The sequence below is a fragment of the Gymnoscopelus microlampas genome (genome assembly GCF_963454915.1).
Source record: "Gymnoscopelus microlampas genome assembly, chromosome: 15".
NCBI lineage: Eukaryota > Metazoa > Chordata > Actinopteri > Myctophiformes > Myctophidae > Gymnoscopelus > Gymnoscopelus microlampas.
In genome coordinates, this window is record NC_139952.1 from 8,260,215 (window position 1) to 8,287,563 (window position 27,349).

General features: G+C 43.2%; 1 protein-coding gene across 2 annotated transcripts; it reads left to right on the forward strand.

Annotated features, from left to right (window-relative positions):
• Positions 1–8,221: 8,221 nt before the first annotated feature.
• On the forward strand, positions 8,222–16,826 carry LOC311061571 (E3 ubiquitin-protein ligase TRIM21-like; the record flags this gene model as incomplete). Of its 2 annotated transcripts, none has more annotated exons than XM_084080256.1 (2): positions 8,222–8,288; positions 15,189–16,826. In XM_084080256.1, exon 2 carries the CDS (start codon positions 15,198–15,200, stop codon positions 16,824–16,826), a length of 1,629 nt encoding a protein of 542 aa, XP_083936382.1. In that variant the 5' UTR covers positions 8,222–8,288; positions 15,189–15,197. The 2 variants fall into 2 exon arrangements, with proteins under 2 accessions (XP_083936382.1, XP_083936381.1); XM_084080255.1 differs by lacking the exon at positions 8,222–8,288 and adding an exon at positions 13,260–13,345.
• Between the last annotated feature and the right edge of the window lie 10,523 nt (positions 16,827–27,349).

Below are 27,349 nucleotides of genomic sequence, written 5' to 3' on the forward strand. Positions count from 1 at the left end.
AATTTTCGGTAGTGACATCATTGTTTTGGTAGTGACAAAATTGGATGTTCATGCTATTGAGACATCAACAGCTTCAATAATGAATTACTATATTTTATTGATATTTTTTCATTATATTTCTAACATAAAGCAAACATATTCACTCATAACATTGTTATGAGAGAATATTTAGCTAAAAGAGTTAAGTGACTATGGCACCGCCTTGTAAACAAAATACTATGGTCACTACCGTAACAATACAGTCACTACCGAAACACCAGTTATGTTGTCAAAAATCAAAGATAGTGAGTTATCAACCAATAGTTTATGATAATGATTGGTTAGGTGTATGTGTTATGTCAACAATGAATGTTTAGCTAAAAGAGTTATGTGACTGTGACACAGCCTTGTAAACAAAATACTATGGTCACTACCGTAACAATACAGTCACTACCAAAATAGTGCAGTCACAACCGAAACACCAGTTATTTTGTCAAAAATCAAAGATAGTGAGTTATCAACCAATATTTTATGATAATGATTGGTTAGGTATATGTGTAATTTCAACTATCGTTAATTCTGAAATCAATATAATCAACTTTATACATTTTACAAAGAAATATAGCATTTAATTTTGATAAATCTTTAGAATTCAATATTAAAAAATCAGTTAGAATATTCATTTTAATGTATTTAATTGTAAAAACCACCTACATTAATGTTTTGAAATAGTCTGTGTACAGGGGAGGATGAAAAAATAAATTAATACATTCATATAAGTATATTTATTCTAAGGTCATTCTACATGTTTCGGTAGTGACACATTTTGGGAGAGGAAAGATATTCCAAAAGATTATGAAAATACAATATGATAATTGACTGTACTTTTACTAAATATGTGTCCCTTAGATCTGGTGCAACGTGAATATGGTCAAAGTCTTTCCAAAATAGAATTAAAATTTCACACAATTTCCAACTCTGAATTTGAACCAATTCGGTAGAATGGCTCATATAGGGTTGAAGTGGGTAATGTATCTTTTGTAATAATAATGAAAATCTACAAAGTAACTATTAACTAAAGTTTTCAAATAATTGTAATGGAGTAAAAGTATAATATTTGCCTCTGAAATGTAGTACAGTAGAAGTAAAAGTACCGCAAATTGGAAATACTTGGTGAAAATAGCAGATCTACTGTACAAGCTCACAACGCTATGTTCACCTTTTGACAATTTGACCAGTTTGTATATATAGTTTAGTTTGTTTTTTAAATGTCCTTAAATTATCACAACATTTCAGGTAAACATACAACAGGACAAAGGTGAAAAAGGTCAGCAGGGCACCCCAGGGAGTTGAACCCCGTACCGCTAAAGCAGGAGTACCATACTACCAGCGCCTTTTGCTTTTTGACACCATGTCCTTACCTGCATGTGAATCAGTGTTGATCCAGTAAAAAGCAAGTCATTTTATGTTTAGTTGCGCTCGGGTGTTGCCTCTGAAAATAGCCAATCTACAAGCTCACAACGCGTCGCAGTGCGACGCGTTGTGAGCTTGTAGATCGGCCATTTTCAGCATGCAACCAGGTGTGAAATCAGCCATTACGACACCATCAAGGTGGTGACTAAATCGACTGTAGATTTATTCGACTACAATCTTATATTTAGTCTACTAAAACTAGACAAAAACATTTCAGATGACTCAAATATGGAATTCTATTCAAAAGACTGTGACTAAAACTAAATAAAAATTTGCTGTCAAAATCAACACTGATGTGAATACAGTTTGTACATCACAGATCAACAGAACATGAAGAAAAGAACCATCACAGCTCTCCTTCAGTGTTTACTGATCAACCTGTAATCAAAGTATACAATAACACTGTGATTCTCACTTTGTGTTAATATAGCATCAAAGTCTGTGTAGCCACTTCAAACCTGTATACATCAACCGTTTGAAAATAGCAGATCTACAAGATCAGCAATTGACATGATCTGTAGATCTTTTAGAAAGTTTTTCAAAACCTTTTCAGATGGGTGGCCAAATATACAGTATATGTTTGATTGATTTTTCTTTGTTAAAGTGTCATCCTTCCAAGGAAGCCCCGCCCATACGGACTTACAGGACACTTTTACATTTGACATGAACCGACATAACTCACAAACAATGAGCAAAGGAATGAATATTAACTTGACTTGAAAACGTTTTACAACCACTGCTGTAGCACACATGAACATGTATTCACATCAACAGATCTCTATCAGTCCAAAGCCTTAACTCTGTCTGTATATCTATATATTACACTAGTTGGCAGCATAATATGAACACATTATGCCCAATCATCAAGAACATGCCCTGAAGAAGGCCATAAAGGCCGAAACATGTTGGCTTTTATTGCTCAAAGATGAGCTAGCCTTTATACGAAAGCTTTTTAAACTTTGAAGGCTCCCCCCTTTTCTAACCAAAGAGTACCTTCCTACCATGTATCTTACACAGACTTTAAGAACACTGCAGCCCTCTTAAGCTTTTTTCTTAGATTTCTGTCCGTCTCTATTGGTCCAAACTAAGCCTAAACTCTGTCTGTAGATATTAGTCGCCCAATCATGTACGCTAGACATAATAGAAAATATCAAATAAAGTAGTGTGGTTAAAATCAACATATCTGCTATATTGTCTATTGTATAAAATGGCCAATTATGTCCCTGCATGTATCTGTCAAGTCCCCAACAACTGAAATGAAATAATGCAATAACATCAAACTTACCATAAGGAAGCAAACTGCCTATTAGACTAGTGACACATTAAAGATCTCCTTACCGGGGGTAGTAGAATCAAACACAAGGTTGTTTTCCATCATCTCTTACCCATACATGAAATGGATTCTTGTATAAAAATAATGAATGAAAAATCTGTGAACTTGGTGTATATTGTTATACACTCCCAAACTAAACAACGCTAAAATAAATACATAAAGCCAAACTCATGTAGATTCATAATGTCAGCTCTGAGAGGTTTACAAATATTATCATCCCTCTCTATGTTAGAAAAAAACAGAAAGTAAATAACGTAAAGGAATTAGGAGTCATTTTAGCACCTACCTACAATAGACAGAATATCTATGTAGAATGTTCTCCTTTACTTTGTAGTGACCATGGGTTGTCATAGCAACACATATGATGTCGTAATAAAATCTATACTATATCACACCCATTATTAGTATTATTGTCAGGTGTGGAAAAATATAAATAATTCACTTGAGCAGAACTCCCTAAACTGTATGAAATGTCCAAAAGAAAATGAAAAATGTTCATAAAATATTCATCAAATATATGCAACTTCAACAATAGTGCAGAGAAAACGTAGGCCTACAGTAGAACTACTAGTGATTTATCTGGCCTGGCTGAGGGAAACCAAGGTTATGCTCATATATATAACAAGTCAATCAATCCACCATAAGAAGTGTCCATGGCACAGTCACTACAAAGTGAAGGAGAACATTCTACATAGATATTCACATTTTACACTTCATGTTCCCTTATCGTAGGCAGTAGTGGAAAAAGTACTCAATACTGCAATGTGGAAGTACTCTGTTACAAGTAAAATGTGTCTATTAAATGTATCAAAATGTACTTAAAGTACCAAAAGTAAAAGTACTACAATGTTTGAAAATAGCAGATCTACAAGCTCACAACGCGATTGTGAGCTTGTAGCTTGTAGCCTATGTGTGTGTGTGTACACAGGCAGGTAGCATAGTTAGCATTGCTAGCATTCTCAAACCAATCTAAAGGCAATTTCCAAATGGTAAAATATAAAAGAGCAATAACATCATCAAGAGAACAAGATAATAATAACACAGCACACAGTTAGTAGAAGTAACTTTACCTTTACAAATAATAGGTTGTTGGCTTGTGTCTGATGAGCTGTATGTAAACACTATGTAAACAGCAAACTACAAATCCACTGATCCACTGACTGTGACCTGGATGTGACATCATACACAAGGACCAAAAGACAGCACACGAGCGCCATCTAGTGGACTGGCTGTATTCCAATATCTAACAGTGGTTTATAACATAGACATATAAAGGTAGACGCCTCCTTCGGCTCTGAAGCGTTTGTATCTCGGGCGCGCTTCCTTGTTCCGCAGGGCTAGCCCATATAAGGCTTGGGCTAGCCTTCCACTTCCTTCCGCTTCAGCAGGGCATGCTGGAAACTTCCGTGTGCGTCCCAGAAGGGGGCGTTTGGTAGGCCAATCAGTGGCAGGTGGGGCGGGTCTTTTCTTAAGAGGCGGAAAATCTATCCTGACGCAAATGGGCGTGGCCTATATGGGGAGTTGCTTCATGACCCAAGGAATGTAGGAAAAAAAAGATTTTTATTTTACGACCTACGGTTCAAGAGTTATAGGCCAAAACGTAACGGGGGCTATTATAGCGCCACCATGAAGCCGACTGGTGTACTTTTCTTTTGATAATTTCCGACTAAATTATGCACCTCCCCTCCAAGTCTTGTAACTAGCCCTTACAGTTTCTGAGAAAAAAATCATTCATTTTCCCATTAAAGTGGATGGGGAAATTTAATGCACTAATACATTAATATCAATTAAACTATGTAACCAATCTCTTAGCAAAATACACGCGCACGATTCCCGGTGAAGCCGGTCATTTTGACATATGGCATGTGGGATAATGAGTGTCCTAGTCTCACACTCAATCAAACTATGCAGCCGCACTGAGGCCCCCGGACATTACCTGTTTGCTTTCTAAACTCGATCTAGCCTTTGATTGCCTTTCAATAAAACCATATTTGATAGACATAGGTATCACCTATATGTTACTGATTATAGGGAATGTAATATTATTGTAATCCGTTGTTTATTTCCTGAGCATGGAATTATGTTGCAACTAAAACTCTTGGGGTTGCAACATGGCAACCCTGTTTGCCATGTTGCCATGGAGACCTATGGAGCTTTATGATTGGGTAGTGGGAAAGGCCTCACGTGATTGGCTCAGACCCGGAAGTGCAGAGTGCCAAAAATAAAGTTTTGCAACTTGTAGAAAGTTTTTCAATCTGTAGAAAGTTTTGCAATCTGTAGAAACAGTTAGTTTTTTCTGGTCACAATGTTCATTGTAAATATAATTCTACAATTACAACATGTTTAACACATGTTACAAACACACCAAAAAATATATATAACAAAAAAGTTTTTTTTTTATGGACACATTTTTTTCTGACGAATAAAAATCTTTTACTTACAAATACAAAACTTTTTTTTATGAATACAACTCTTTTTATTATGAATACAAATCTTTTATTTATGAATACAATATTTTTTTTACGAATACAAAATTTGTTTACAAATACAAAATCTTTTTACAAGTACAAAATAAAATTGGCACTAAATTGAGCCCATACGGTGAGCAACTAATCTCAGGCACCGCTGGACCGATCGGCATGAAACTTTGCATGCACACTCACAGTAAACCAAGGAAGGAGGTCTATTTTTTCAAATAGGATAGATATGATTTTCAGTACACAGCATGACAAAAATGCCTGAAATTCTTCTCTTGTTCTATTTGTTCTATTTCTATGACAATAGTCACACCAGGGGCCACATAGTGGCACTATCACAGGCCCCAGCATGTTTTGAACCGTAGGGTCATACAATGAAAAATGTTTCCCCTGGATTCCTTGGATCATGATGAAACTCCCCATGAAGGCCTCACCCACTTCCAGATGACAACATTTTTTGCCATTTTGTGTTTCTTCAAAACACGCTTTTTGATACAACTACTACAGATTTTGTCAAAAACGTACACACATCGGTACATTTTATCTCTGGAGTCATGTGATAAAGTTGTATCAGTCATGTTTTTCATATTCCTTTCCGATTGGCTAAGACTTTTTGCCAAAAAAATTCCACAAATCATGAACGCAGTGTCAACTCTAACTCAATTTTGAGGGGCTTCGAAAAAATGCAAAGCCAAAAGCAATTAGACTTCCAACCATAGGGGGCACCACAAATGCTATACAGTCACTATTTGTTGCAGAATGCATGAATTGTCTCGGCCTGGCGAGAGAGTATATTTTGCACCTTGTCCTTCCGTGTGTGTGTGTGTGTGTGTGTGTGTGTGTGTGTGTGTGTGTGTGTGTGTGTGTGTGTGTGTGTGTGTGTGTGTGTGTGTCCTTCTGTCTGTGTACAGCTAATCTCCGGCACCGTCGGCTTGATCCCAGCGAAACTGTGCACACACTATCTGCACATTCCCACTAGGCCAAGAAAGAAATGCCACTTGAATTTTTTCAAATCAGTCTCATGGTGGCGCTATAACAGGCCGATTCATGTTATAAGCGATAACTGCACCGATCTGTGTAAAACTTTGTATGCACACTCCCTAGAGGTTAAGGAAAAACCTTTGCCCTGCATTTTTCACATTTGCCTGTTATAGCGCCACCAGGAGGCGGACATATGTAAAACACATTTGTTTATATTGCTCCTTCCGATTTTATCCAAATTTCACGCAAATCGGTAAACATGATCTCTATAGTCATGTGATCAAGACGGATGTGTATGATATTTCATATTCCATCCTAATTGGCTATAACATTGGCTTTCAAAGTTTGCAGGAGAGGTCTGTTTAGAACAAAATGCCTCAAATCATGCGCACAGCGTGCGATTTCCGTGAATTTTTACACACACATTCCCACTAGGCCGAGGAAGAAATGCCACCCTTTTCACATTGGCCTGTTATAGCGCCACCAGCAGGTCTAATATAACAAAACACATTTTTGGAACAAAATGCCTCAAATCATGAATGCAGTGTCTGATTGCCTTGAAAGGCCTAAGGACAAACGGCACCCTTTTCACATTGGCCTATTATAGCGCCACCAGGAGGCCACAATAACCTACCTGACCTGGCGGAGACCTGTGCTCCGAGGAGCACTTTTTCTAGTTCCCATCTGCCTTTTATAGCGCCACCAGGAGGCCGACTTAAACCATTTTTATATGTTACTCCTTCCCATTTTATCCAGATTTCACGCAAATCGGTACACATGAGCTCTATAGTCATGTGATCAAGACGAATCTGTTTGATTTTTCATATTCCATCCTGATTGGCTAAGATTCACATCTAAAGTTTGCAGGAGTGGCTTGTTTTGAACAAAATGCCGCAAATGATGAACGTAGCGTCCGATTGCGGTCAAACTTTGCACACATATTCACACTATGTTGAGGAACAAATGCCACCCTTTTAACATTGGCCTGTTATAGCATCACCAGCAGGTCTAATTTAGCAAAAAAAAAAAATGGAACAAAATGCCTCAAAAAATGAATGCAGTGTCCGATTGCCGTGCAAGGCCAAAGAAGAAATGGCACCCTTTTCACATTGGCCTATTATAGCGCCACCAGGAGGCCACAATAACCTACCTGACCTGGCGGAGACCTGTGCTCCGAGGAGCACTTTTAGTATTCATTCATTTTAAACCAAACATTTGGCAGAAATTGTCTCCTGCATCTGACAATGACATTTTGTCTGGAACTGCTTAAAAAATATGTGGGCGGGGCCTAAATGGCACATATCATGATCTCTCCAATAATACCCAAATTGGAAATACATGTCGAGGGACCTCCAAAGTGTGTGCCTCCAAAATGCCTTTTACTTCTGCCACAAACGTGAACAGTTGCACCATGTGTCGTACAAACTCTATTTCTCCCTGCAGCTTCCTTGTGTCCTGACGGCTGGAACCCACGACTGACACAACCCTGGATAGGCAACTCTGCCTGGCGGAGATCTTATATTGCTGTAAACACGGGAGGCAATAGGAGCTTAAATCATTCTGTGACGACTCATCTACTCCAGGTCAAACTTCACAGCACATGAAAGCCTCCAGTGGAAGTGTGCTATAAAGCAATATCCTAAGGACTTTGATCAAAAACATGGTTGATGATAACGTACTAAAAGCAACAATCAATGTTTAAAGTGGTACGCAAGTATGGAAAAAGGGAAAAAAGCAATAGTTGAACAACTCTTCAGGTCTTATTAGACAATATTCTAGTCACCTTATAGAAACATGGCAAATAGAAATAGAATATAAATGTAAATATGGTATGAAATGTACATTTTTATTCAGCATTTTATCAACCTGCTCACAGCATGAAATAGTCCAGTGAAGGGTTAACTTTTACAAGTTGTGACGCAAAGTTGACTGGCATCTTAATGATTCATCAGAACCACAATTAAAAAGCTGATATCATTATTCTCTACAAGAACCTCGCATCAACAGGATTGTATCATTAACAGAGAAGACTTAAGGACAGACAGGTGAGTACAGGATAGATACGATTTTCAGTACACAGCATGACAAAAATGCCTGAAATTCTTCTCTCGTTCTATTTGTTCTATTTCTATGACAATAGCCACACCAGGGGCCACGTGTATTACTCCAATCTACACCAAATTTGGCACAAATACTGTTCATGGGTCTGCCATAAGAACAATCACACCAGGGACTACGTGTGTTAGTCCAACCTACGCCAATTGGCACAAATACTCTCTCTCTCACACACACACACACACACACACACACACACACACACACACACACACACACACACACACACACACACACACACACACACACACACACACACACACACACACACACACACTACAGCAGTGTTACAGCAGTGTTTAACTCTTCAATTGGCTCAACTCGGTGACCATTGCTCTGATCAGCGCAATATGAGACTAGATTTGAAGGCCTGAAAATCTAGTACACTATATATACTGTATATATATTTTATACTTTAACTTTGTTGGTATAAGAACAATAAGGATGTTTTCATTCATATTCCCAGTGTGTAGAAATGGCGTCTGCCAGCAGTCTCCTGTCTGAAGAGCACTTCCTGTGTTCTATCTGTCTGGATGTGTTCACTGATCCAATCACCACTCCATGTGGACACAACTACTGCAAAACCTGCATCACATATAACTGGGAAAATGCTGGTGCTTCAAAGTGTCCATTATGTAACAAAGCCTTCGGCAAGAGACCAGAACTCTCCGTTAATAAAGTTCTCGCGGAGTTGGCTGATCAATTCAGGAGGCACAAGTGGAAAGAAGAATATGAAAGAAAGACAGAGGCCGAAGTTCAACAGATGATCCAGGACAGACAAATGAAGATGCAGGAGCTCAAACGCTCAGCAGAGCTCAGCAAGAAAGATGCAGACAGAGAGATAGCAGACAGTGTGCAGGGCTTCACTGCTCTAATAAACTGTATTCAGAGAAGCCAGGCTGAGCTCATTGATGTGATTGAAGAGAAGCGGAAAACAACAGAGAAACAGGCTGAAGGCTTCATTAATGAGCTTCAACTGGAAATCACTCAGTTAGAGAAGAGAAGCTCTGAGCTGAAGCAGCTCTCACACACTGAAGACCACCTCCACATCCCCCAGAACTTCCCATCCATCAACACTCCTCCACCCATCAAGGACTGGACAAAGGTCAATGTCCATCAGTCTTCATATGTGGGGACTTTGAGGACAGCTGTGGCTCAGCTGGAGACGACACTCAGTCAAGAGATGGAGAAGCTGCGTGATTGTGAGCTGAGGAGGATCCAGCAATATGCAGTGGATGTGACTCTGGACCCTGATACAGCAAATCCCTATCTCATCGTGTCTGAGGATAGAAAACAAGTGAGTTTTGGAGACAGAAAGAATCTCCCAGACAACATTGAGAGATTCTCTAGATGTCCCAATGTCTTAGGAAAACAAAGCTTCTCCTCGGGAAGGTTTTACTTTGAGGTTCAGGTTAAAGAGAAGACTTCCTGGACTCTAGGAGTGGTCAGAGAGTCTGTCAACAGGAAGAGAGCAATTAAACTAATCCCAAACCATGGTTACTGGTCTATAGGGTTGAGGAAGGGAAATCAGTACTGGGCTGGTGATAACTCGGCTGTTCTCCTCCCTGTAAGAGAGAAGGTCCAGACAGTAGGAGTGTTTGTGGATTATGAGGCCGGTCTAGTCTCCTTTTATGATGTGGAGGCCAGAGTTCATCTCTACTCTTTCACAGGCTGCACCTTCACTGAGAAAATCTACCCATACTTCAATCCTTATCTTAATAATGATGGTAAAAACTCTGCTCCCCTGATCATCTCTCTTGTCAATCACACAGATTAGACTAAGTGCCTGTATAAAGCTTGATATATATTTCAAAATACGACTTATTAACAGGCTCATAACAGATCGCTATGCAATGCATTGTGAGCTTGTACATTGGCTACTTCCAAGGCACAACTCCGTTGTACAGCAGAGTATAAATTAAGCGTAATCCTCTGCTTTACATGAAAAACTTTTATTTTCATTTAAGAAAGCAAATGTGTATATTGAAGTAGAGCTGTAGTAGAAGTAGAACTATCGATTATTTCCTTGAGAACTTGTTTGATTAATCGAATAATCGAGGACCACAGTTTCTTTCATAATTAAATTTTAAAGGAATCAACGCACAAAAAAGCTAAATATTTTTCCTCACAAAATTGATTATTTTTGGTCAAATCGATTATTCTCTTTTATAATTGATTAAATTGATTAGTTTGACTAACTGTTGCAACCGTATATTGAGGGATTCAAATCAAGCCATTTAACTGTTGTTCCATGTGTTGTTATAGATGTCATATAACTGTTGTTATTTGTCCCATACATGTGTTCTAATATTGAAACATATAACTGCATGTCTGAAGTACAGCCAAAGACAAATATTGTAAGTAGAGTTTACATTGAATCAAGTTCAGAATGTATTCCCTGTCTGCAAGACTGTTCAATTGTCTACATTTATAATTGGTGCAAGGACTTGATTGTATATTGTATTCTATGGTTTTATTCAGGTTTATGTTAAACTCATTTAATTTTAATTTGTAAATATGCAGGAATCATGTATATCAAGAATAACACAATTTTATTTAAAAACTCTAAAGCAATATAGAACAGTTAATTGAAGATTAACTGTTTTATTAAATGTATTACAACAAAATGTATTTATGCTGAAGGTAATCATTGGTTCTTTCATGTAGCTGCATGCTATCAATTAAGTAAAATGTGATTCTTCTAAATAAATCTGCAGTCGTTATTAATGTGCAAATCTGTGTGTGAACTCCTTGAATTTTACTCAATTTGATGTGCAAAAATAAAAATGAAACTTTCAAGAATACCTTTAGTTTTCTTACAATATAGTATGCCAATGCATACTTGTGCATTGCACAATGGGAAATATTTGTTCAATATGTCACGGACCCCCAGATTTGAAAGGACTTTATGCCACCGACCCCAATAACAGATTTGTCAAGAATTTTCCAAATTGTTCAAAAATAGCAGATTTAAAAGTGCAGATTGCATCACCTGACAGGGGGGAGTTTCCCCAGTTGGGCGTGGAAGGAACACGAACAAGTGTGAATGTTGAACAATTGATATCATATTGTATGTTTGATGTGGACAATGTGACTGTTTAAGGCATTCTGTCTAGAACTGTGGCAGGTGTTGGATACACATTTTGGACACGTTTCACAAACAACTACTCACCAACCAGCATATCACTGACAAGTTATTACAACAAAGCAGATTAAATCTACTTTAATGTCTGCATGCAGCTCAAAGTCACAATAGCTCCATAAATGATGATTGATCCATACTATATGCTAGTTATTTAAAACTGATGCAAATTCGGATGCAAAAAGTGCACAAATTAAAATCCCATAGGAAATTGCTATATCATATTGTGCCTTGGAGTTGGACATCAGATTGTTAAGTAGCATAATAGTGTTTTATGGTCATTTTATAGCCCTTTATGGAACATCATTGTTACCAAGCTCTCCTTATGACAAACGTAACCACTTGACCACAAAGATGTTCTCATGATTCAATATACTGTGGGTGGGTGCGTGCGTGCGTGCGTGCGTGCGTGCGTGCGTGCGTGCGTGCGTGCGTGCGTGCGTGCGTGTGTGTGTGTGTGTGTGTGTGTGAGAGGATGGTTGTTAGAGTTTCAAAAAGAGAGTCAGGCTTACAATTAGGAAAAGACTCAGGTTAGGGTTGGAGTTATGGCCGAATTATACTTAGTTGCACGCCAGTGTTGCAACACCGACAAACACTGACAAAGCGTCGCAGTGCAACATGTTATGGGCTTGTGGACCGCGATATTTGCTTTAGGGTTAGTGTAGTAATAGTCTACAAACTTGTGTGAGTGCTGTGCCTGCGTGTGTTTTCGTGGATAATGTTTTGTTTTGTAAAGTTTGTAACTGTGTGGATTGAATGCTTAAATGGCTTTTACGACGCACCGCCGAGCGCAACTGCGAACCGCCTCCGCTGTCACTCTCCAAAACTGACAGCAGCCATTTTACTGCCGAGTCTGGAGCCATTTCTTCCTCCTACACCCCATCTGTACCTCTGATCCTCTCCAAATCTCCTCTCCAAGTGTGTGTATATATATATATATATATATATATATATATATATAGAGAGAGAGAGAGAGAGAGAGAGAGAGAGAGAGATATATATATATATATATATATATATATATATAGAGAGAGAGATATATATATATAGAGATATATATAGATATAGATATAATTCAATCAGCGGTCATCAACTTGTCCTGGCACGGATATTTGGACAAGCATGTTCGTGGTCTAACACTTTCAAGCTACCTTGACAGACTTGTTGCAATTAATGACATCTGCCAGTATACAGTGGATGTCTTCCCAGTTTATTTTTTGTTTTTTGTTCTAGAATAGCTAACTGCTATATAGATATATATTTATATTTCACATTTATATTTATCTCCGCCATGTCAAAACGGTCGGGTGGTGGAGAAATATGTTTTCGCCCCTGTTCATGTGTGTCTGTTTCTCTGAGAAGCTAATGTTGGGCACCACTGAACCGATCAGTGTGACACTTTGCATGCACAGTGCACACTCCCAGTCGGCCAAGGAAGAACCTCCTCATTTTATATTTTCTTAAAAACACACTTTTTGCTTGTATTACCACAGATTTTGTACAGAACTCACACAAATGGGTACACATTATCTCTGTGATAAAGAGGTATCGGTCAGATTTTTTCCAAAGTTTGTGGGAGGGGCCCCTTTTGCAAAAAATGCCGCAAATCATGAACCTCCTACTGCAATCTGCAATTGTCAACCTGTTGACATCATGAAAGAGATATGCGAAGGGTTAACTTGCACTTCTGGTTCTGACACATTATTAAGATGCCAACCAGCATTCCTTCACACCTTGTAAAACACACACCCACAGCAGTGTGACAGCTCAGCTTATGTTCTCAAACATAAACCTCACATCAACAGGATTGTATCATTATCAGTGAAGACTTAAGGACATAGACAGGTGAGTACAGAATAGATAAGATATTTGTTTATGTCGTCAATGAATTTAAGTCCCCTTATATTTGTATGCAAATTACCTCCTGCACATAATCTTTCCTCCTATTCAGGACCTATACTGCCTATCCTACTTAGTTTTGTGTACACCTTGGAGCATGTAGCCTACAGTATGTTGCTCAATCACACAGTTCTGCCTCAGAGAACAATAGCAAAAAAGTAAAGAAAGTCGATAGATGTCCGGGCATACCAGCCCTCAAAGATGAATATGGTTTTGTTTATATTCATGTCTTGAAAATATTGTTTGCCCAACATCCAGTGTTACGTGTCACTTTGAGACTAGGCTTGCGTAGCCAGACAACTATTCCACAATCTCTGAATGCTATGCAGAGTCTGGAACTACACCCCCTGAAAGCCGAGAAAGGAAGCTATCAGCTGTTAGTCATTTACGAAAATATATTTATCTTTAAAATATATTTTAGAATTTTCATTTTTGCTAAGCAGCAAGCTATACATGCTTTGACTAATTTGATTTGCAGTGTAGTCGGGGATCCACAGGCACACTAATCTGAGTTCCCAGAAGTTTTCGCCAGCTCTCGCATACAAACGGGAGGGGCGAGGAACTTCTGGGCCAGAGCCCTGGTATTTGTGGGCGGGATGTAACTTACGCTCAGAATCTGAGCGGACACGCCTCTTACCGGTCTGAGAGCTGTGCAACTCGTCTAAACAGTCCGACGAGAGGCAAACAGCAGTACACAACAATGGCGGCCGCAATTTCTCAAGGAGAAATTGCTTCCCGTCGCTCCTATTTAAATGCAACACCCACTGCATGTGGATCCCGCCCCCTTTTCTTCATTGGCTTTCGATTTTAATCAGAACGCAGTGGCCGCGCCCCTGCTGTACAGGCTTCGAGGCGACGTCTCCCAGACTACAGGCACACAAGCACAAGGAAATGGGTTGAACCTGACATGGCATGCTATACTTTTTTGTGTGTGTTTTTTTCTATTAATTTGGTCATTAAAGTCCACTGAATGAGAGGCCTCTAAATCATTATGGCCATTTTTGTATAATGAAGCCTTTGTTTTTTGACTGTGTGATGTGAACTAGGTTATTTTTCTTAGTCCTCAGTAGGTAGTGTAGGCTGTCAATACATTATTATTTTTATTTTCATCTTTACTTTAATAGTAATCAACTTTGCCATAGGCAATCTTTATGGCCATTCCACACCCAGAATGATTCAAATCAACCCAAAATCAAAGGATTTGTGATGACTTTATTACCCTTATGCTCACAGTTCCTAGATTTTTGTTTTAATTATTTGAACAAAAACCTATTCACCACACAATTACTTACACCAAAACAACAAAAGATGTATTACAAAATCTACATGGCATGACAAGCCAACAACACACTGAATTTTGATAGATTAGTAATTAGCTTAAAAGACTACTTTGAGACAGAGAGAGAAAGCAGTCATTATCAAACGTGTGTGTCCAGGTATTCAAACTCTGAACTCTGACTGATGATTAAGATGAGGTGAGAGCCTGGGAGATAGATGCGGTCAGAGTTTAATGACCATTAAAATGTCCTGATGTAAAATAAAACGTTAAAATCGGTGTTACTGTATTATGGGCAGTCAAAATCTGTTGAAAATATTAAATTTGTATGTGGTGTCATGATGAATGTTGATATGACACACTTCAGACACAGACTATTAAGAAAATAAAAATATGGCAGTTCATGTGAAAAAAAGGTTGCCAAACCTGGTATATATACACTGTACTAGCTTATATTTTATAGTCTAAGGTTGTCGGCATAAGACTAATTTATATTTGTATTCATATTCTCAGGGTGTGAAAATGGCCTCTGCCAGCAGTCTTCATTCTGAAGAGCAGTTCCTGTGTTCTATCTGTCTGGATGTGTTCACTGATCCAATCACCACTCCATGTGGACACAACTACTGTAAAACCTGTATCACACATCACTGGGACAGTACTGCTGTGTCCAAGTGTCCACTATGCAACAAAAACTTCTTTAGAAGACCAGACGTCTTTGTTAATAAAGTTCTTGCAGAGATGGCTGATCAGTTCCGGAAGTCAAAGCAGCTGAAAGAAACTTCCAACTCAAATCAAGAAGCTGCCAAACCAGATGAAGTCTCCTGTGACATCTGTACTGACACCAAACTCAAGGCCCTGAAGTCCTGCCTGGTGTGTCTGACCTCCTACTGTGAGACTCACCTGGAGCCTCATAAGAGAGTCACAACGTTAAAACGACATAAACTAATCAACCCAGTAAAGAACCTGGAGGACATTATGTGTAAGAAACATGACAGACCTCTGGAGCTGTTCTGTAAGACTGACCACATGTGTGCTTGTCAGTTTTGCCATAAGTCCCATCAAATTGTATCTCTGGAAGAAGAATATGAAGGAAAGAAGGCTGAGCTGGGAAAGACAGAGGCTGAAGTTCAGCAGATGATCCAGGAGAGACACCTGAAGATTCAGAAGCTCAAACATTCAGTAGAGCTCAGCAAGAAAGATGCAGACAGAGAGATAGCAGACAGTGTGCAGGTCTTCACTGCTCTGGCGAGCTGTATTGAGAGAAGCCAGGCTGAGCTCATTGATGTGATTGAAGAGAAGCAGAAAACAACAGAGAAACAGGCTGAAGGCTTCATTAAAGAGCTTCAACTAGAGCTCACTCAGTTAGAGAAGAGAAGCTCTGAGCTGAAGCAGCTCTCACACACTGAAGACCACCTCCACCTCCTCCAGAACTTCCCATGCATCAACACTCCTCCACCCACCAAGGACTGGACAAATGTCAATGTCCATCAGTCTTCATATGTGGGGACTGTGAGGACAGCTGTGGCTCAGCTGGAGAAGACACTCAGTAAAGAGATGGAGAAGCTGCGTGATGCTGAGCTGAGGAGGATCCAGCAATATGCAGTGGATGTAACTCTGGACCCTGATACAGCACACTGTGATCTCATCCTGTCTAACAATGGAAAACAAGTGAGTGATGGAGACATAAGGAATAATCTCCCAGACAACAAAGAGAGATTCTCTACATGTCCCAATGTCTTAGGAAAACAAAGTTTCTCCTCCGGAAGGTTTTACTATGAGGTTCAGGTTAAAGGAAAGACTGACTGGACTCTAGGAGTGGCCAGAGAGTCCATCAACAGGAAGGGAAAATTAACACTGAGCCCCAACAAGGGTTACTGGTCTATATGGTTGAGGAAGGGACATGAGTACAGGGCTGCTGCTAGCCCTCCTGTCCCCCTCCCTGTAAGAGAGGAGGTCCAGAAAGTGGGAGTGTTTGTGGATTATGAGGAGGGTCTGGTCTCCTTTTATGATGTGGAGGCCAGAGTTCATCTCTACTCTTTCACTGGCTGCACCTTCACTGATAAACTCTATCCATACTTCAGTCCTTATCTCAATAATGATGGCAAAAACTCTGCTCCCCTGATCATCTCTTCTGTCAATCTCACAGATTAGACTATGAGGGCCCTATTTTCGCCAGTGCCTTACCCATTATCCCTAAACTTCTTTGCCATTTTTTACTATTTAAAAAAAAAAAACATTTTCAAATAGCTCAAATAGCTCAGTTGAACTATTTGAAAATGTGTTTTTATTATTTTTTTAAATGGCGAAGAAGTTTATGGATAATTGGTAAGGCACCGGTGAAAATAATATCTGTATAAAGCTGGATGTATAGTGAGATCTACAAGCTCACAATGCAGTGAGACTGTTATTTCCAACACACAATTATGTTGTACAATAGAATATAAATTAAGCATAATCCTCTGCTTTACATGGAAAGGTTCATTTTCATTTATATTTACATTGAAGGGTTCATCTACTACTGTATAGGTTTATTTTCTGTCACTGTTGTTTCAAATCAAGTCATTTAACAGTTTTTTCTGTATGTGTTGTTATATATTTATGTCATATACTACAGTATAACTGTTGTTATAGGCATATATGTTCTATTATCTATTGAAACAGAATAACTTTATTGTACATGTCGGAAGTACAGCCAAAGACTAATATTTTAAGTAGAGTTTCCATTTAATCAAGTACAGTATTTAGATGTTCTACCTTGGTACAATGACTTGATTGTATATTTTATTTTATGACATTCAGGTTTGAGTGAATCTCACCATTTTCATTCATTACTATGCAGGAATCACGACTATCAGGAATAACATTTTTTTTTGTTAATGTTTTTCTTTAAAGTAATTACTGTAGAACAGTTCATTGAAAATATGAATGTCATGATTCTGATACAAATGATTGGTTCTTTAGCTGCAGCTGGGAAATGGGATTCTTCAAAAATCTGCAGTTGTAATTAATGTGCAAATGTCTGTGTGAATTAACTCATTGAATTTTATTCACTTTGAAGAGCAAGAAATAAAATGTACTTTTCAAGAATGACACTGATTGGTCTTGTAGTATGTCCATGTATATTGTATATCTTGTTCATCTTAGAATGTAGTGTGTCAATGTTTACAACTTGTTCATCAAATACACACTGTTATATGTGGGCTAAACCGCCTCACTTGGTTCAAATATTTGGTCACTATGACACCATGGTCTAGTTCGCTGGTTCTCAAACTGAAAATTTAAACGTATTTGGCCACGGACCCCCATTTGAAAGGATGTTGTGCCAGGGACCCCCATAACAGAATATTTTGTCAAGATTTGTTCCAAGTGTTTAAAAAGAAATGCTATTGTTGAATGGCCGAATTATATAAAATAGGGTTCAAGTGTTTATTAACCTGTTCCTCATTTTGATGGGGACCCCTGGGGGTCCACGGACCCCATGTTGAGAACCAGTGTTGTAGTTTGAGGTCAGGAAAGTGGTACTGTGTTTGATCCCAGGTCCACACAGGCGTAGTACTGGTGCTAACACTGTTCTGAAAGGCTTCTGCATTTATGTGAGCAGGGGCTCTAAAATCCCCCACTTTCAGGGTTCCTTAATAGACCCTAAATATGTCATGGGTCTTCAACGGGGGGTCCAGAACCCCTAGGGGGTCCTTAGTGTACCAATTATTTGTGTGATATTATTATTATTATTATTATTATCATTATTACTGTAAGAAAGCCCATCAGTGACGCCTAGTGGCCCGACATGATATCTACCCATTGACAGTCTATTTAGTCAGTGTAGTGTTTGACACACGCAGGAGCAGTTAGACACGACGTTCTCTCAGTGTGTTTCTGTTCCCTGTTCTTTGATTCTTGATTTGTGCGTTCATGAAACTATGTGAGTACATTATTTGATGTCCTAAGTGTTAAGATAGTAGTTATATTATATCTGAAACTCTGTATATTACTTTATGTAACTTTATATGCTTAATTGGCAACACCTGTTAATTTGGCTAGTGCTGTTTAGCTCCCTACTGCCTGCAGTTCGTTTGCAAACCCTTTATGGTGTATTTTGTTACTTGTGATGATGAGATTGATTTACTTCACAGTTTATCTACTGTGTGTTACTACATTTGGACAGTTTGGTGTTTATATTTGCTACACTGAGGGAGTGTTTATTGTTTTCCTTATGACACTGTGCAGATAGCCTGTCATTAGTGATTGCATCATAAATGCACAAGCTCATGTTACTGCTAATATGTTTTTCTTTATTGTTATTCATTTCAGACCACATACATGTTCACCATTACCGAATAAATCATTGGAAAGAAATCCCTTCTCCAGACCCTGATTCTCTGACCGGAATCTAGTCCATATCCGCCGCCTCAACCAGTATTATTATTTCTAAAGTAACCAAAGGTGTCCCCCTTCGTTACAAATTGGTCCTTCGAGCCGGATTGAGTGCACCATCCAACGATATGGACAAAGCAGTTTCAGGACAATCTGAGCCACAGGGTAGGCCCAGCAGAGGACATCGTTTGCCTTCTTACCTTGCCGACTATGAAGTTGGTTATCACCGTTCCGAGGGTCCTCCTTCAACCGCTTCCCACCGCCACTCAAGCCAAACCGGAAGCAATTCAAGGAGAACGTCCAGTCGGAGTGGAACCAGCTCCAGGTCCCATTCCAGTTGGCGGACTTCGGCCTCTGTTGGCATGTATCCTGCTCGGGCTCTATCTGACGTTCAAACTGCCATTCTGGAGGAGAGGATAAGGCAGATGGAGGTTGATGGCCTCCGCCAGCAGCTACATGAGGATTCACTAGTTGACATGGAGTATCAACGGCTAGATGCACAAGCAAAGGAAGCTCAACGGCACCAGGAGGAGGCTCAGCGGCACCAGGAGGAGGCTCTCCAGGCCAGAGAGTATCTAACCGCACAACTGGACAGGAGCCGCCGCCTGAAGGAAGCAGAGAAGGAACTGGAGGTGGCCAAGCTGGTCACATCCTTTCTTGGAGCTGACTCTAACGCCACCGTACCAGATCCTCCCTCATCACGGGGCAGTGTCCGTAGCTTTCACCAGTCCGCTGCATCACTTACAGCTCACAGTCAGCATCCCTTGCCCCAGCATCCAATACCACCTCATCCAACAATGTCAGCCGCAGCCTCTTCAGCCCAGCAGCCAGTACCCCCTTCACCAGCGCTGGTAATTGCATCTACCCAGACTACTAACGCTGCTCCACAGGCACTGTCAGCCAGATTCCAGACCCCTGCTGCACCTCATCCGCAGCCACCTGCACCCCAGGGTCGTGTCCCGGCCCCCGCTGCACCTCATCAGCTGCCGGTAGTGCATGCTGTGCCTCTCCCGCAGCATTCTACACCAGCACAGCTACCTAGGGCCCAGGGCTCTGTTGCGCCCCCTGCTGCACCTCTTCAGCCGCCAGCACCGCACGCTGCACCTCTTCAGTGGTCAGCATTGCAAGCTGCACCCCGCCCAGCTTCCCGGGGTCCACAGCCTTCTGGCCCAGCACAGATAGCATTACCTGGTCCCGTGCAACTGTACCCACCGACAACTGTAGTCACGTCCCAAGCTGTATCATATGCAGCCACCCCGACTACAGCACAAACGCCAATCGTGCAACAGCCACCTTTTGGTAATACAGCACCAGTCTCTGAGGTCACTCAGCCTCGGTCGTTCAAGGCAGACCCTGATGCTCATCAGGCACTCCCTGCTTTCACCGCTCCCTATCCTGGTTACCAACCACCCTGTTGCCAACCACTACCCGGAGCTCCCAACCCTGGTTACCAACCACCACCCGGAGCTTCCTACCCTGGTTACCAACCATCACCTGGAGCTTCCTACCCTGGTTATCAACCACCACCCGGAGCTGAACTGCTAATTGCTTCTGCATATGGCATCCCAAGACCTAACTTGCCAGTGTTCCAGAGTGGCCTGGAGAGTGACTTTGTTCTCCTGAAGATGGCGCTGGACAGTTTGGTGAGCTGCCATAGCCACCTCAGTGAGCAGTATAAATACCAAGTGCTGCTCAACCACCTGAAACTCCCTAGTGCTCTACAGCTAGCCAAAGCGTACATGCACGAACTACAGCCATACACCGCAGCACTGCAGGCCCTTCAAGAGAAGTATGGCCAGCCAAGACAGCTTGTCCAGTCTGAGTTGGGTGCCATCCTCAACGCCCCAGCCCTGAAGATGGGCGATGCGCAAGCCTTCGACACCTTCGCTCTCTCTGTTCAGTCCCTGGTGGGGATGTTAAAGACACTTGAAGGGCAAGGCGGCTACGAACTCCATTGTGGTTCACACGTGGACCGTTTACTCAGCAAGATGCCTCCAGCCTATCGTGACGGCTTTGTGGAGTATTGCCTGACTCACCGCATTCTACAGTCGGGTTCTCACAGAACCTACACTCTTTCCGACCTAGCTACCTGGTTGCAGGTCAAGTCACAAGCCAAACGCATCTCCAGTCGTGCCGCAGCTCTTTATGAGAATGACAACCCCAAGCCAGTCAGGAAAGACTATGGGGCCAATCAGCCAAAGCAAAGGCCAACCCCAGTTTTCCTTACAGCGGAGGAGAAGGCTACTGCACCCAAGCCTACTCCTTACTGTCCCCATTGTGACAACCAAGACCATTACCTCAACGCCTGTGAAGAATTCAAGAAGTTGAACACAAGCCAGATTGTCAAGTGGATTCAAGAGGGCAAGAGGTGTTGGAAATGTGGTCGAGGGCACCCTGTGGACAATTGCAACCTGAAACGCCCATGCAAGGTCTGCAAAGAGCTGCACCTTACAGTCCTGCATGACTCTGTCCAGGAAACCCCCAGTAAGATCTTCATGGTCAACCTACCGACCACCAGAGTCTACCTTGACAGGCCTAATCGCTCTCAGAGAGTCATGCTAAAGGTGGTGAAGGTGCTCCTTCGCAACGGTGACCACACCATGGAGGCCCATGCTGTCCTCGATGACGGATCAGAGAGAAGTATTATTCTCCCTGAGGTCGTGCAGAGACTCAAACTCACTGTCTGCCCAGAGACCCTCCCATTGCAGACTGTCCAACAGAGTGTCAAGGTCCTTCAGGGTGCGTCAGTCTCATTCGAGATATCCCCGCTGCTCAAACCAACTGAGAGGTATCAAATCACTAATGCCTTCACCGCTAATGGGTTAAGCTTTGCTGAGCACACCTACCCAGTTCCTGCTTTGCAGCAGAAGTACCAGCATTTGAGAGGGCTCCCCTTGCCTCTAGTCGACCATGCACTGCCACTACTGCTGATCGGGTCTGACTTACCTCACTTGTTGACTCCCACCCAGCCTGTATGCCAAGGACCACCAGGGGGACCTGTTGCCGTCCATACAAGACTTGGCTGGACACTCCAGGGTCCGATGGGACCCATCCAAGGCCCATACGGTGAGCAACAATGTTTGCACATCACAACTGCTTCACCCTCCAGTGAGCTTCTCAGTCATGTTGAGCGTCTTTGGCAAGTTGACGTCCTGCCTTATAGTGAGAAAATAGTCACCAGGTCCAAGCAGGACCAGCAAGCCTACGCCCTGCTTCAGACAGCCACCAGCAGAGTGAACGTGAATGGCGTACAACGATATGCCACGCCCTTCCTCCGACGGACTCCAACAGTCCCTCTCCACGCTCCAAAGGAAGCGGTACTGCCTAGCCTTCGAAGCACAGAGCGCCGTCTTACCAAAGATCCCAAGCGGGCAGAGTCCTACTGCTCTGAGATCCGCAAATTGGAGCAAGCAGGATATGTCGCAAAGATTTCCCCCGAAGAGGCCAGCCGGACCTCAGAGTCCTGGTTCATACCGCACCATATGGTGCACCATAATGGGAAAGACAGGATCGTCTTTAACTGCTCCTTTCAACACCAAGGACAGTCGCTGAACGAGCAACTACTGCCCGGGCCCACTCTTGGGCCATCGCTACTTGGGGTCCTCCTGAGGTTCCGCCAGCACACAGTTGCAGTGAGTGGAGACATAAAGGGCATGTTCCACCAGGTACGCCTGCTGCCCACTGACAAACCAGTGCTACGATTCCTCTGGAGGGAGATGCGGAGGGAAGACGAGCCAACAGTTTACGAGTGGCAGGTGCTGCCATTCGGCACAACATGCAGCCCCTGCTGCGCCATCTATGCCCTCCAGCGCCACGTCCATGACAATGGGAGTGATAAAGCCTCCCTGGTCGATGCAGTGGACCACTCGTTCTATGTAGACAACTGCCTCCGCAGCATGTCTACCCCGGAGGAAGCCAGTGATCTAGTGGATGGTCTACGTCATCTGCTCATGGAGGGAGGCTTCGAGATCAGACAGTGGGCATGCAACATAGTCTTCGTCATCGAGCATCTTCCGTCAGAAGCCAGATCTGCCAGTAGTGATCTCTGGTTGTCAAAAGGCAGTTCTGACCTGCAAGAACTAACACTTGGGCTGCAGTGGAACTGCATTGATGACACCTTGGGGTATAAGCAACGCTCGACCGAGACCCTGCAGCCTACTCTGAGAAACCTGTACAAGACTCTCGCCAGTCAGTATGACCCACTGGGTTACATCATACCGTTTACAACCAGGGCCAAAGTGCTCATCCAAGATCTCTGGAAGCAAAACCTCGGCTGGGATGATCCAATCGAGCCCCAGGGCCTACGGGATCAGTGGTTTACCTGGGAATCAGAACTCCGGAACCTCCCCCACATACGGTTCCCTCGACCCTATGCACCGGCATGTGCTGACACACCTTCTGCTACCAGGGAACTCCATGTATTCTGTGATGCGTCGGAGAGGGCATACGGTTCCGTCGCCTACTTACGTACCACAGACGACCACGGTGAAATACACATTGCCTTTGTGCTTGCCCGGTCCAGGGTCGCTCCTAAAAAATGCTTGTCTATACCTCGCCTGGAACTGTGTGCAGCCCTCACTGGTGCACAGATGGTCAGTGTGATCCAGACTGAGCTGACCCAGCCCATCGAACAGGTCTTCCTCTGGTCTGACTCTACCACAGTGCTACACTGGTTGAGATCGGAATCGTGTCGCTACAAAGTGTTTGTAGGAACGCGTGTAGCAGAGATTCAGAATCTGACAGATGTGGTCAGTTGGCGGTATGTTGACTCAATCAGGAACCCTGCCGATGACATCACGAGGGGTCTGACCCTCGAAGAGTTGATACACCCTCATCGGTGGAAGTCGGGCCCTGACTTCTTATTCCAAACCCCAGATTGTTGGCCGATCATGCCAATCCTGAGCTATCTTGAGCCTGATGATAGTGAGCAGAGAAAGTCCACCTTCATTGGAGCGGTGTCTGTAGCTCCTACTTCCCAGGTCCCTGACCCCAGCCGATCCCACACCTGGAAGGAGCTTGTTCAGGCCACTGTGAGGTCCCTTCACGGGGCGGCTGCCTCCGACGCCAGCTTGCCTTGCGATGCTCAGGATTACATTGCAGCAGAGAGGTTGCTGTTGCAACAGGCCCAGATGGATTCATTTCCAGATGAGGTCAAAGCCCTCAAAAGCACACATCCTATTTCCCCATCTAGCCGACTGTGCTCCCTTTCACCTGAATACGATGATGTCACCAATCTCCTGAGAGTTGGAGGGAGACTACGTCACGCAGCGGAGTTGGAAGTGGAAGCAGTTCACCCCATTGTTTTGGACCCAAGCCACCCAATAACCAAACTACTTATCCAAGACTTTGACCAGAAGCTCCTTCATCCCGGGCCCGAGCGGGTCTTAGCAGAACTACGACGACAGTATTGGGTGCTTCGTGGCCGAGAGGCCATTCGGAAACATCAGCATGCATGTCGGGAATGCCAGTTCTGGCATGCCAAGCCAGACATTCCCAAAATGGCCGACATCCCACCTTCAAGGTTGCGTCTCTTCAAGCCCCCATACTACTCCACGGGAGTAGACTGCTTTGGCCCATTCACTGTAAAGATCGGCCGCCGCCAGGAGAAGAGATGGGGGATTCTATATAAGTGTATGACCACTAGGTGTGTGCACTTAGATCTACTGGAAAGCCTCGACAGTGATGCCTTTCTACTGTCACTGCGCCGCTTTATTGCTCGACGAGGTCAGCCATTGGAGCTGCTGTGTGACAACGGCACCAACTTTGTTGGAGGCAACCGGGAGCTGACAGAAGCCTTCAACGCCATGGGCCCCCAACTGCAGGAGCAACTGGCCGAACAGAAAATCTCATTCAAGTTCAACCCCCCTAGTGCTCCGCATTTCGGAGGGACATGGGAACGGGAAATCAAGTCAGTAAAGACCGCATTGAGGGTCATCCTACGGGAGCAGACTGTACCAGAGCCAGTACTCCTGACAGTTCTCATCGAGATTGAAGGCATCCTAAACGCCAAACCTCTTGGTTATGTGTCTTCAGATGTTGCCGACCCAGATCCGGTGACCCCCAACCTGTTGCTCATGGGACGCCGTGACTCGTCACTCCCTCAAGCCCTGTACGACCCGAACAACCTGCTAGGGAGGCGTAGGTGGAGACACAGCCAGGTGCTGGCTGATAACTTTTGGTCTGTCTTCATTCGTCAGTACCTTCCAGGGCTGCAGGAGCGGCAGAAGTGGAGGACTGAGGGCAGAGAGCTTACCACGGGACAGGTAGTGCTCATCATAGATCCACAGCTCCCACGTGCCCTCTGGCCTGTGGGGACTGTCACCGAGACCTTCGCCGGATCGGACGGACGCGTACGGACCGCCACCGTGAAGGTAAAAGACAGGACGTATGTGCGACCAGTCGCCCGTCTGGTTCGACTTCCCAGACTGATTGAAGAAGAGGATGCCCCTGATAGCCCTTCTTCGTGATTACAAATGTCCGATAGACATTCGGGGGCGGCTGTGTAAGAAAGCCCATCAGTGACGCCTAGTGGCCCGACATGATATCTACCCATTGACAGTCTATTTAGTCAGTGTAGTGTTTGACACACGCAGGAGCAGTTAGACACGACGTTCTCTCAGTGTGTTTCTGTTCCCTGTTCTTTGATTCTTGATTTGTGCGTTCATGAAACTATGTGAGTACATTATTTGATGTCCTAAGTGTTAAGATAGTAGTTATATTATATCTGAAACTCTGTATATTACTTTATGTAACTTTATATGCTTAATTGGCAACACCTGTTAATTTGGCTAGTGCTGTTTAGCTCCCTACTGCCTGCAGTTCGTTTGCAAACCCTTTATGGTGTATTTTGTTACTTGTGATGATGAGATTGATTTACTTCACAGTTTATCTACTGTGTGTTACTACATTTGGACAGTTTGGTGTTTATATTTGCTACACTGAGGGAGTGTTTATTGTTTTCCTTATGACACTGTGCAGATAGCCTGTCATTAGTGATTGCATCATAAATGCACAAGCTCATGTTACTGCTAATATGTTTTTCTTTATTGTTATTCATTTCAGACCACATACATGTTCACCATTACCGAATAAATCATTGGAAAGAAATCCCTTCTCCAGACCCTGATTCTCTGACCGGAATCTAGTCCATATCCGCCGCCTCAACCAGTATTATTATTTCTAAAGTAACCAAAGGTGTCCCCCTTCGTTACAATTACACTTATTATTATTATTATTATTATTATTATTATTATTATTACCCCTATCGTTATTTGCGTACACGACACTTAGTTCTATTGCTGGTGTACGGCACCAAATTTCCATGGCCAACCATATGGATCCTGTGGGCGTGAAAAATAAGGGGGTGGGCTTTGCATGTTCTCTGGGACCCCATCTACGTATGGACGCCACTTGATCGCCCATCAGCCTTCTGGATGATCTTTTATTCCTTTTTATGTGTTCCTTTTTATAACTGCTAGGAATCTTGCAGTTCAAGCACATTTCCACAGTGTGGCAGGCTATTTTCAAAGCTATTGGAACAGCCCACCGTGTACAGACAGAATCACAATCTATTGCCCGTGTACAGTGCATGATCCTGCACTGTACACGGGCAATAGATTGTGATTCTGTCTGTACACGGCAGGCAATAGATTGTGATTCTGCCCCCTCACTCTCCCTCGGCTGGGGGACCCCCTCTCGCGGACCCCCGCGGCTCTCCAAGCCTCACCATGCCTTGCCATGCCTTGCTCTGTCTGGGGGACCCCTCTCGCGGACCCCCGCCGGCCAGGCCGGCCCCAGGGACCCAGAGGACCCCCAGGAACTCTCCCTCGGCTGGGGGACCCCCTCTCGCGGACCCCCGCGGCTCTCCAGGCCTCACCATGCCTTGCTCTCCACTGGGGACCCCTCTGGCGGACCCCCGCCGGCCCCAGGGACCCCCGGGACCCTCTCCCTCGGCCCGGGGGACCCCCGTGGACCCCCCGCTGCACTGGCGCCGCCTGGTGGACACCAGCTTCACTCACACTTGCTGATCCGCAAGCTCGTTTCGCGTGCGCTCCACTCTGACACCTCCAGCGCGGCCGGGGACCCCCTCGCGGACCGCCGCCGACCAGCCCGTGCGCCCCCTGCGGCCCCAAACTTGTGAGGGGCATAACATCTGTAATAAATCGCTCCAGACATATTGTGAAAATCTAAAACTTCTGTCATGTCCATCCATATTCAAAGTAAGCCGCATATAACGGTGCCTGAGAGTAATTTGATGATGCTGATTCTCAATCAATCACTCTTTATTTCAGACTCACATG